General features: G+C 43.3%; 2 protein-coding genes across 3 annotated transcripts; both read right to left on the reverse strand.

Moving 5' to 3' along the window:
- Positions 1 to 2,707: 2,707 nt before the first annotated feature.
- On the reverse strand, positions 2,708 to 6,479 carry LOC136514016 (probable glutathione S-transferase DHAR1, cytosolic). 2 transcript variants are annotated; one of them, XM_066507996.1, is made up of 7 exons: positions 6,273 to 6,479; positions 5,295 to 5,515; positions 5,055 to 5,145; positions 4,032 to 4,178; positions 3,410 to 3,527; positions 3,039 to 3,182; positions 2,708 to 2,946 (listed from the first exon to the last, which is right to left on the reverse strand). In XM_066507996.1, the coding sequence occupies exons 2-7, from the start codon at positions 5,452 to 5,454 to the stop codon at positions 2,803 to 2,805; spliced, it is 804 nt and encodes a 267-aa protein (XP_066364093.1). In that variant the 5' UTR covers positions 5,455 to 5,515; positions 6,273 to 6,479; the 3' UTR covers positions 2,708 to 2,802. The 2 variants fall into 2 exon arrangements, with proteins under 2 accessions (XP_066364093.1, XP_066364094.1); XM_066507997.1 differs by lacking the exons at positions 5,055 to 5,145; positions 5,295 to 5,515 and having other exon boundaries at positions 4,032 to 4,188.
- A 138-nt stretch (positions 6,480 to 6,617) lies between these two features.
- On the reverse strand, positions 6,618 to 10,726 carry LOC136514017 (probable glutathione S-transferase DHAR1, cytosolic). The gene is made up of 6 exons (XM_066507999.1): positions 10,412 to 10,726; positions 10,199 to 10,289; positions 8,089 to 8,235; positions 7,450 to 7,567; positions 7,087 to 7,227; positions 6,618 to 6,995 (listed from the first exon to the last, which is right to left on the reverse strand). Exons 1-6 carry the CDS (start codon positions 10,479 to 10,481, stop codon positions 6,909 to 6,911), a joined length of 654 nt encoding a protein of 217 aa, XP_066364096.1. The 5' UTR covers positions 10,482 to 10,726; the 3' UTR covers positions 6,618 to 6,908.
- Between the last annotated feature and the right edge of the window lie 568 nt (positions 10,727 to 11,294).

Below are 11,294 nucleotides of genomic sequence, written 5' to 3' on the forward strand. Positions count from 1 at the left end.
CGAAGAATATCTACAGACGTCGCCATCGGAGAACCACGAGGGAGTGCATCTGCGCGCTTACTTTGCACCAAGTCATTTTCATTAACAACGCACTTAAAATCAGATCATTGGAGGATCCATCCAAATGGCCCGCCATAGCATAAAAGACCAAGAGATGCCCATGGTCCCGAGCCAAACCGGCAATATTCTTATAGCTTATGAGTTAACCCATTATTTGTTGAATAAGAGAAGGTAATTTGGGTTATGCTGCCATCAAACTAGATATGAGCAAAGCCTATGACAGGGTTGAATGGTGCTTTTCGGAGAAAATGATGCAACATTTGGGGTTTAATGAGCAGTGGATCTCTTTGATCATGGAGTGTGTAACTACAGTGAAGTATCAGGTAAAGGTGAATGGTGAGCTTACAAACTGAAAGAGGGCTGCGGCAGGGGATCCCTTATCTCCCTATTTATTCCTACTTTGTGCCGAAGCATTTTCAGCCCTGCTGAAAAAAGGGGAAGCGGATGGATTGATCGCTGGAGTGAAGGTCTGCCATGGTGCACCAAGCATATCACACTTGTTGTTCGCCGATGACTTATTAATTTTTGATTCGAGCGAATGAGGGGGATTGCGGCCACCAGCAGAACATACTCCAACTCTATGAAGATTGTTCTGGCCAAGTGATAAACAAAGCAAACTCAGCAATTCTGTTTAGTAGGAACACAAAACCGGACCAGAGGAAGAAGGTGTGTGACTTACTACAAGTTACAAAAGAGACGATGAATGAGAGATATTTGGGTCTGCCGGTGCATGTTGGGCAGTCCAAGATGAAAACCTTTGCTTATCTGAAAGATCGTATTTGGAAACGAATGCAAGGATGGAATGAAAAATTCCTTTCATGGGCGGGCAAAGAGATTTTGATCAAGGCCGTTGCTCAAGCTGTCCCTACATTTGCGATGGGCTGCTTTGATCTCTCTAAATCCTTGTGCGATCAAATTGGTGCTATGATTTGACGGTTTTGGTGGAATCACCAGGAAGGAAAACATAAGATCCATTGGCTGAGTAAGGAACAGATGCTCAAACCAAAAGAAGAAGGAGGGCTGGGGTTTAGAGATATCCACCTATTCAATTTGGCAATGCTCGCTAAGCAAGTTTGGCGACTATGGCAGCAACCGGACTCCCTGTGCTCGTGGGTTCTGAAGGCCAAATACTTCCCCCATACATCCGTTCTGGAAGCCAAGCCAAAGACGGGGATGTCTTATACGTGGCAAAGCATTCTTGGTGGACTAGATGTGGTCAAGAAAGGCATTATTTGGAGAGTTGGTGATGGGCTGGGCTAAATATATGGTCAGATCCTTGGATTCCAAGGGAATTTTCCAGGAGACCGCGAACACCACGAGGCCATATTCTACTCTCGGAGGTGGCCGAATTGATAGATCCTTACACTGGACAATGGGATGTGCAGTTGGTCCGAGACACTTTCTGGGAAGAAGATGCTGAGTTGATCCTTGCGCTACCTGTCCATCAGGGTCGGGACAATAATCTTGCATGGCATTATGACAAACATGGTGTTTTTAGTGTTAAAAGTGCTTACAAAGTGGCCCGAGCTGATTTCTTGAGGAACAAAAGCACCTTTGGACAGTAAGGAGGAAGCAATTGCAATCCTGGCAGTCCATGGAAAAATATCTGGAAGCTGAGATGCCCAAATAAAATCAAGCATTTTCTCTGGCGATTTGCACACAATAGCCACCCTTTGAGATGTAACTTAGTTCGTCGGGGCATGAAAATCTGCACCAGATGCCCAGTTTGCAATCATCTAGGGGAAGATGGAGGCCATCTGTTCTTCAAATGCCGAGTGGCAAAACTTCTCTGCCGTTTTCTGGGCATGGAGGCTGAAAGAGTGGAATTGGCCTCTATTCAACGGCGCTAGGAGCTGTAGAGTTTATTCTAAAAGCTAGGGAGCATAAGAAATTGCTGATGGTCATTGCATTATGGATCATTTGGACGGAACGAAATATTATAAGAGAAGAGGGGAGGAGGCGAAGTGCCCAGGACCTCGCTAGATGCGTTGAGTTGTATGCCCATGAAAATCTTGAGCAGTCCAAAACACCGGTGGTCAGGCAAAATTGTCGGCGAAGTCACTGGACAAAACCCCCCGTGCACATTCTAAAGCTGAATTGTGCTGCCTCCTTCCATTTTTGATGCCTCCTTCCATTCTGATTCGGGGTCTGGCAGCTGGGGTGCACTGATCAGAGACAACGATGGTGATTCGGTGCTGTCAGGAAGAGGACGAATGGACCATGTATTTAGTCCATTTCATGCCGAGCTAATTGCTTGCCTCCAAGGTATTCAAATGGCAGTGAGCCTTGGTATTGGTCGGCTCCAGGTAGAGTCTGATGCACAAGAAGTGGTGAAGGCTATAAATTCGGATGTCTATGATATATCAGTAGCGGGTCATTTGGTTGATGAAATCAAGTCGCTGGTTTTCTCAAATTTTATTTCTTTTGAGTGCGTTCATGTTGGTAGAGATTGTAATAGAGCCGCTCATGAGCTGGCCGCGCTGGGTCATTTGTGTAATGAGGGTGAGGAGGTGATTATCAACTCTATCCCTGATGCTGTACTTGTGATCGTTGCTAACGATTTGGTAGCAAACGAGTAATGAAGAAGGAGCCCAGATTCAAAAAAAAAAAAAAAAAACGCACACTTGCAACAGCCACAACTGGGGAGTAATCAGAACATGGCAGTCTCCATTTATATTCCAATCCAATCATGCGTCCAAGCTACAGACGAGACGCCTTACCCACACCATTGACAACGACTGATCAGATGAACCGGGGATGTCCACCAGGTACCAACAAGGCACGATGGGTATGGGGGCTTACACGGGCACCCTCGGCCGCCCATCCTGCAATCAGGTGCTCCTTGGTTGGCTTAGTCTTGATGAAAGATTCGCGGCTGAACAGAGCCTGCGGCAAACACAAACGCGATCTAGATTATTCGATCCTGAGCAGGTTATGGAGCTGACAGCAATATGCAGTCACTTGAGCACTTTGTGTACCTTGGTGTAGGCGTGGACGCTGGACAGGCTTTCTGGGACCTTCCAGCGCTTGAAATGCTCCAGCGCCACCACCAGGTGGAAGAGCTTCGGCGCCAGGCTAAGATCAACAGCTGATACATTCTTCCCGCTGATGTAGGGGTGGCCCTGCAAACACCACAACATTGATAGTGACGTCAGGGAGGGGAAGGTCCAGTTCAGTCAGTCAGATGCGATTGTAAGACTAAGCAGGGCCCGCTCAGCATGGCGCCTTGTCGAACGAAATTTTTTGCAGTGTGTCATATCCAAACAGGTTAAGTGAGAAGTGTGTGTGGAGTGTCTATTCCCTTGATGAAAGCAGCAGCCATATCAAAAAATTATTTATAACTTATTACATGAGCTTTGAGATGCTTCTCCAGTGCCTGCAGCTCATACAGAATTGCCTTCTCTGAACCATCATTAGCATCCTTGCTCATCAAGAATTTGACAAAGGATGGGAAAATCTTTGATCCCCTATCAGCACAACCGTATCGAATCATCAGGCCTAAGCAGCAAGACAGTTACTGAAGCTCAAAACTGAAAATGTACAGCAAAACAAGAACCCAGAGTAACCCTTCAGAAGTAACCTATAAAAGAAGATGGCAATCTTGCAATTTACAAGTATTTCGCATGCTAAAGATCAACTGCGTGACAGATCGTACAGCTGCTTCCCACTGAAACTTATGGTCTGTATATACCTGAGAAATGCATTACCTCCTTTTTCTTTTAGGAGGTATTACCAATGAAAATTACAAGTACACGAGGCACCTTTAGCAATCAATGTTGGTTTTACTGAGACCTAAAAAAAAACTTTACAGGTCTAAATATATAGCAAGGATTTTCTGAAACAAACAACAGTTCAACTTAGGACCCATTTGGAACATGGAGATTTCACATTAAAATATTTTAAATTCCCTAGGAATTCATACTTGACCTAGCTCCTTCCCTAGTAAAATGGATATGAGCGAGACATCTTACACTGATGCATATTCTGGAGGGGTGATCAGAGATGGAGTTGGGTACTTCTTCTCAATGACTTGGGTGATCACATCAGAATTAGCAATCCATTTGCCATCACCACCGTTATACACAGGTACCTTACCCTCTGGGCTGATCTTCAGAAACCTGAAAAAGTCTTTGCAGTAGGTTAGATGTGAAGATAAAAACAGACAAACCCTAGAGTCCAAATGGGCTAAATTACACCCTTGGCTCACTGAAATTTTCAAAGCTGCAAAATCTTATTCCATCTTCAAATTTAGAAAAGTCATCACAAATTCAGATGGGAGGGCGCATAATTCCAAAAGTGCCAGCACACAAATTGAGAAGGTCGTTTTGGTAATTTCAACATTTGATAATTAATGGCTTTCACAGAGAAAAACATCATACCTTCTCCAATGCCCCTAAACTGGCTGTGATCCAAGTAGATCAGAACTCAATCCATTCAAGAAGACATATGCAACTCTACCAGACAAGATACTGAATGTTCACTGTTGAACAACGGTATGGGGTTTATGTTCTTTGACAGCCTTTTAAGTCCCAAAAGAAATATGCACAAGTATTCCAACATAAGTCTAGTAGGCTACAGCTTGTTCCTGAAAACTAGAGAAGAATTCAATGATGAGACAATGAGATCAATTCAGTACAAAGAGTTGATTAGTATTGAATCCAAGATTAAGCAGTGTTTTCAATGCCAGTTCCAGGATACAATTCAGTTAAACCAATGAAATCTACCACATCCAACGAATCCACTAAATATCATCTAAAATCTCCAAAGCAAAACAAGCAGAAAGCACAAAAATTCTGTCTTCTACTGTTCCCGCCTTCCTGGTCCAGTACCAGTCTATCAATGAAACTATGAAAACTACAGCAGAGAAATCTCTGCCCCAGAACAACTTGAGTGTCGAAAATAAGACACGACCTCAGTAGCACTTTGTCAACTAGTTGTCAGACCCTGCAGGATACTGCTCTGGAAAATAAACAGAAAAGGTAAACGAGACGGACCATCCAGGCTTGTTGCTGAGGTCAATGAGCTTCAACTGGTAAGGGACTTTCTTCTCCTCCAGAGTGAGCAGAACCCTCTGCGAGAAGGGACCTGGCAATTCCATTGAACCATCCAAACCAAACCAAGGTCAACGAAACAGCTAGGGTTTTAATTTGGGTCGGATCGGACTGGGAAATGTCGAAATGAGAGCGAGATGTGGTTTTAAAAGATGAGAGGAAGCAAGGGACGGGAGCACTCACAGTCGCCAAGCTTGTCAGGAGCCCCGACAGCAGCCTTCACGCACACCTCCACGGCCGTAGCAATGGACAGTCGCGCCACTGACACTGTCAAAGAGAGCATCAATGACAGCAGCAGAACTAGGAGCGCCACTGTGGTGGTGTTCTTGTGCCCTGCAGCCATTGGTGTATCTAGACCAAGCTTCTCCCGTCAGTGCTTCTTGGATGATGTGTTGCGGCGCAAGCTGCATGCATGGGCCCAGCTTTATATACAAAGTGAACCTGATAGGTTGCTGGCCAGTCACTATCTCTTCTATATCTATATTTGTATCTATATCTATTCTATATCTATTCTTCTTATATATCTCTATATCTACTATCTACTACTTACTAATATATAATATAATAATATATTCTTCTATACCTCTATATATTCTATCTACTACTTAATATGTATCTATATCTATATTCTTCTGTTTATATTCTTTGACGGCCTTAAGTCCCAAAAGAAAAAAAAATGCACAAAAGTAATGCAGGAGTGCTCTAGTAGGCTACAGCTTGTCCCTGAAAACTAGAGAAGAACACCGATGACCCGATGAGACGATGATGAATTCGGTAGGATACATGGGTCTGAAGTGTATATAATGCAAGACTAAGCAGTGTGGATTTCAATGCCAGTCCCAGGCTGCAAGTTGGTCAGATCAAGGAAATCTACCACATCCAACGAATCCACTAAAATACTAAATATCATTTATATCTCCAAATCAAACAAGCAGACAGCAGAAAGGTTCTCTGTCTCATACGCTGTTGCCACTCCAATACCAGTCTACCACACTGAACCTCTGATAAAATGAAGTCAAGACAGCAGAGAAATATCTGCCCCCAAAACAATTGGAGCGAAAAGAAAATAAGACACGATCTGAGTAGCAGTTTGCCAATTAGTCAGACACTGCAGAATGCTGTTCTGGAAAATAATAATCGAAAGAGGGAAAAGAGACAAACCATTCAGGCTTGTTGCTGAGGTAATGAGCTCCATCTGGTAGGGAGCCCCCTCCTTTCCCTCCAGCATGAAGCACCCTCTCGAGAAGGGGTCTACCATACCGAACCTCTGAAAACGAAGTCAAGATAGCAGAGAAATTTCTGCCCCAAAACAGTTGGAATGTAGAAAAAAAGGACATGAACAGAGTAGCACTTTGACAATCACTCGTCAGATATTGTTGAATACTGCACCAAACAGTTTCATTAACATGTGCTTGAAAAAAAATCCAGGTCAGAAATATGCCCATATATAGAAGATAACCTGATGCTCAGGCTATCACCAATTCACCACAGGAGAACAGAAAATCATGAAAGCAAGGCACAACAGAATGCACACCACAAGCATAAAAGCAGCCCATTATTTGGTACCCACATTACAGTAGCATAGGATCAAGAGATGCCCATGGTCTCGAACGAAACCGGCAACAGAAGGTAAGGCACAATTGCAACAGCCAGAACTGAGTACTCGAGACACGGCACTGCATTATTCCAACTCAATCATGCATCTAGGCTACAGACGCGACACCTATCCACACCACTGACAACGACTGATCAGATAAATGGATGGAGTCCACCAGGTAGCACCAAAGCAGATGGCGCTTATGTGTTCACCTTGGGCGCCCATCCCGCAATCACGTGCTCCTCGGATGGCTTAGTCTTGACAAAAGATTCACGGCTGAAAAGAGCCTGCACAAAGACAAAAGTGAGCTCGGTTATTTGATTCTAGTACAGGTTATGGAGCTGATAGTGAAATGCAATCACTTGAACACTTGTGTACCTTGGTGTAGGCATGGACGTTGGTTAGGTTTTCTGGGATCTTCCAGCCTTTGAAATGCTCCAGTGCGACCTGGAGGTGGAAGAGCTTTGGCGCAAGGCTAAGATCAGCCGCTGACACGTTCTCCCCATTGATGTAGGGGCCCTGCAAACACCAGAGTATTGATAATGACGTTAGGAAAGGCATGGTTCAATCAGATATGATGGTGAGACTAAGCAATTCCAGAGCACCAAGTCATCAAATCAAACCAAAAATTATCTGTGTCATATCCAAACAGGTTAAGTGCACAGAAGAATGTGTTGTGTCTATTTCCCTGCTGAAAGCAGCAGCCATATCAAACAGTAAGAGGTCAAGCATTTAACTTACATGAGCTTTGAGATGCTCATCCAGTGCCTGCAGCTCATCCAGAAGCGCCTTCTCTGAACCATCACTAGCATCCTTGCTCTTCAAGAACTTGACAAAGGCTGGGAAAATCTTTGACCCCCTGTCATTACAACCATATCAGATCATGTGGCATAAGCACTAAGACAATTGCTGAAGCTCAAAATTGAAATGCACAGCAACACAATAACCCAAAATAATGCTTCAGAATAAACTTAATAATGGAGATAGCAATCTTGCAAGTTACAAGTATTTCACAAGCTATAAATCAGACGCTTGACAGATCCTATTGCAGCTGCTTCTCATACTGAAACTCATGAAATATATTACTTCCTTTTTCTTTAGTATAGGTATTGCCTGTGAAAATTACAAGTAAAACCCTACTAGATTGTGATTCTTCAGGTGAATGAATTATGAACTGCCAGCTATTTGAACATAATACACCTCTGAAATGATTGCAGATACAACTAAGATCTCACCCTTTTAAATAATAATTGCAGAGCATAGGCTCCATTCAGAACATGGGGCTTTCAAGTCAAACTGTTTAACGCCATAGGAATTAACAGAAATAGAGAATCACCCATGTTAAAACATAGCAAGATGGATGTGAGCAACACATCTTACACTGATGCATATTCTGGAGGGGTGACCAGAGATGGAGTTGGGAACTTCTCCTCAATGACTTGGGTGATTACATCAGAATCAGCAATGCATTTACCATCACCACCTTTGAGCACAGGCACCTTACCCTCTGGGTTAATCTCCAGAAACCTGAAAGAGCCATTACAGTAGGTTGGATGAAAAGATTACAAATAGACAAAAAAAACAGAGTCTAAATGGACTTAACTACACTTACACCCTTGGCTCACTGAAAAAAAAAAATAGAAGCCGCAAAATCCTCTTCAATCTTCAAATTACACTGAAAAAACCTCAAACCTTCTCTAGTGCGCATAAACTGGCTGTAATCCAAGTACACCATAGAACTCTAATTCATCAGGGAAGACATGCAGATGGACCAGACAGCTTTAAGTTCTCAGAAATAGATGGGATGCATAAGAATTCCCAGGTAAAGCTACTAACCAGCGTCACATATTAAAAATAGGAGGCAGTATTAAGCTACAGCTCATTCCTTGAAACTAGAAAAAAAAACAATCACCAGAGAGATCAGTTCAGCAGGACACATGGGGGCCGAATAGTACAGAATTCATGACTAAGCTGTGGCTCCGTTTGCTTGGAGGAATCTGGATGAATTTGGATGAATCTGGAGGAATTTGTGAGAGCAAAACACTGTTCCGGATGAAAAAAGAAGCGGATCAAGACGGGTTTAAGGGCACACGAACGGGGCCTGTCTGCAAGTCAGTCAGATCAAGAAAATCTACCACATCATTCACAAAAAAAAGAAGGAAATCTACCACATCCACCGAATGCATTAAAGATCTAGAGTTCTAGACACTAGACATTAATACTACAATTCTACAAAGCAAACAAGGAGACAACGCAAAGATTCCCTGTCTCGAATACTGTTCCCAGTCTACCACAGTGAGGTGACCGAACCTCTGGTCTCTGGAAATGAAGTCAAGACAGCAGAGAAGATGTTATTATTACTAAAAAAAAGGGTAAAGTATAATTTATACCCTCCGACTATCGTCAAAGTATAGATTTCAACCTCGAACTTCAAAACCGGATAACTTTGGCCCTTCAACTCTTGAAAAAGTTCAACTTTCATCCTTCTGGGCGGTTTTGCGTATGAACAGTACTTTTGATATTTCCAGGAGGCGCCGAAATTTTATATTATTTTTTTAAGCATCTTAACGTCCTCAAATGAAAAAACTCAAAACTACAAAGTTGTAGATCTCATTGAGAGCTACAACTTTGGTATAAAAAGTATTTTCATTTAACTCTATACAAATAATATATTAGTGCTCTAATGCGGTAAGCGCTAGTTGGCGATTATTATGGTGCTGAAATTTTATATTATTTTTTCGAGCATCTTACTGTCCTCAAATGAAAAAACTCAAAACTACAAAGTTGTAGATCTCATCGAGGTCTACAATTTACATATAAAAATTATCTTCATCCGCCATCGTATTGAAGGGTTTTCTATTTTTTGAAATTAGAGTCTCATCACGCGTCAATACGATGGCGGATGAAGATAATTTTTATATGTAAATTGTAGACCTCGATGAGATCTACAATTTTGTAGTTTTTAGTTTTTTCATTTGAGGACAGTAAGATGCTTGAAAAAATAATATAAACTTTCAGCACCATAATAATCGCTAACTAGCGCTTGCCGCATTAGAGTACTAATATATTATTTGTATGGAGTTAAATGAAAATACTTTTTATACCAAAGTTGTAGCTCTCAATGAGATCTACAACTTTGTAGTTTTGAGTTTTTTCATTTGAGAACGTTAAGATGCTTAAAAAATAATATAAAATTTCGACGCCTCCTGAGAATATCAAAAGTACTGTTCATACACAGAACCGCCAGAAGGATGAAAGTTGAACTTTTTGGAGGGCCAAAGTTATCCGGTTTTAAAGTTCGAGGTTAAAATCTATACTTTGACGATAGTTGGAGGGTGTAAATTATACTTTACCCTTGAAAAAAAAAGACGACGTGAGCGGCGCTTTGCCAATCGGTTGAGACACCGCGTGCAGAACAGCAGAATGCTCCTGTGGAAAAAAAAATAATAATAACAAGCGGCGGAAAGGGGAGAGAGGGAGCGAGACAGACCATTCGGGCTTGTTGCCGATGTCGACGAGCTTCACCTCGTAGGGGACCTTCTTCTCCTCCAGCGTCAGCAGCACCCTCTGCGAGAACGGGCCTGCAAGCAAGAGGTTTCAATCCCATCCAAACCAAACCATACCACACCAGGATCAGCGAGACAGCTAGGGCTCCGGGCGAAATCGAGCGCGGGGGACGGGGGACGACGGGGGGAGCACTCACAGTCGCCGAGCGTGTCGGGCTTCCCCGCGGCGGCCTTCACACACACCTCCACCGGCGCCACAGCGGCCATGGCGATTGGCGACGGACGGCGATCGGTTCGCTTCCGCTTGCTTCCTTCCTCCCGGTCGATCTGACGAGTGACGAGGCGAGGAGGTGTTCTGCTTTGAGGTGGGCCGGTGAGGAGAGACCGACCGGCAGTTATAGCAGAGGGATCGCACCGGACAGGGACGGGACGGGACGGGACGGGCGCCCGCGGGTCGCTGACGTGCGGGGCCAGCTGACGGTCCCTTCCGTGGGCCCGGTTCTAGAGCCTTCGGGAACCGGGCCGTGTTTGCGGCCTCGTGGAGGTGTTGGTAGCACGAACCAGGACGCGTGCAGAAATCCGTGACCATGGCTTTTAATCGTAAATTTTTTCACTCTTTTCGTCATATTAAATTTTTGGATATATTAAATGTAGATAAAAAAATAACTAATTATATAGTTTGATTATAAATTACAAGGCGAATTTTTTAAGTCTAGTTAAATTATAATTAAATAATAATTATCAAATACAAATGAAAATACTACAATGACAAATACTAACCCTAATCTAAAGAAGGCCAGATGATCCTCTTTTTGTTGTCGCTCTCGCTCCCTCTCGTGCGCTTTTGAGAAAGGGTGAACGTCTGAACAGAGACGAGACAAAAGATGATTCCTCAAAAGATTCCGGTGCGCGCTGCTGCTCCTTTTGCCAACGACGTGGCCTTCTCTCTTCTTCCGAATGATGATGAATGGAGACGGCGAAGGGTAATATTTTTTTTTAAATTACACGGTACAATTTAGACATCCACAACACATACGCATACTCACCCCGACAAATCTCAAAATTTATGAAGTCATCATA

The sequence above is a fragment of the Miscanthus floridulus genome, chromosome 16 (assembly GCF_019320115.1).
Source record: "Miscanthus floridulus cultivar M001 chromosome 16, ASM1932011v1, whole genome shotgun sequence".
NCBI classification, from domain to species: Eukaryota; Viridiplantae; Streptophyta; class Magnoliopsida; order Poales; family Poaceae; genus Miscanthus; species Miscanthus floridulus.

Coding starts and splice junctions, on each gene's coding strand:
- LOC136514017 (XM_066507999.1), bottom strand. CDS start 10,481: ATGGCCGCTGTGGCGCCGGTGGAGGTGTGTGTGAAGGCCGCCGCGGGG. Junction 10,290..10,411: donor GCCCGACACGCTCGGCGACT/GTGAGTGCTCCC, acceptor TCTTGCTTGCAG/GCCCGTTCTCGCAGAGGGTG. Junction 8,236..10,198: donor ATCGGCAACAAGCCCGAATG/GTCTGTCTCGCT, acceptor TGGCTCTTTCAG/GTTTCTGGAGATTAACCCAG.
- LOC136514016 (XM_066507996.1), bottom strand. CDS start 5,454: ATGGCTGCAGGGCACAAGAACACCACCACAGTGGCGCTCCTAGTTCTG. Junction 5,146..5,294: donor TCCTGACAAGCTTGGCGACT/GTGAGTGCTCCC, acceptor TGGAATTGCCAG/GTCCCTTCTCGCAGAGGGTT. Junction 4,179..5,054: donor CTCAGCAACAAGCCTGGATG/GTCCGTCTCGTT, acceptor AGACTTTTTCAG/GTTTCTGAAGATCAGCCCAG.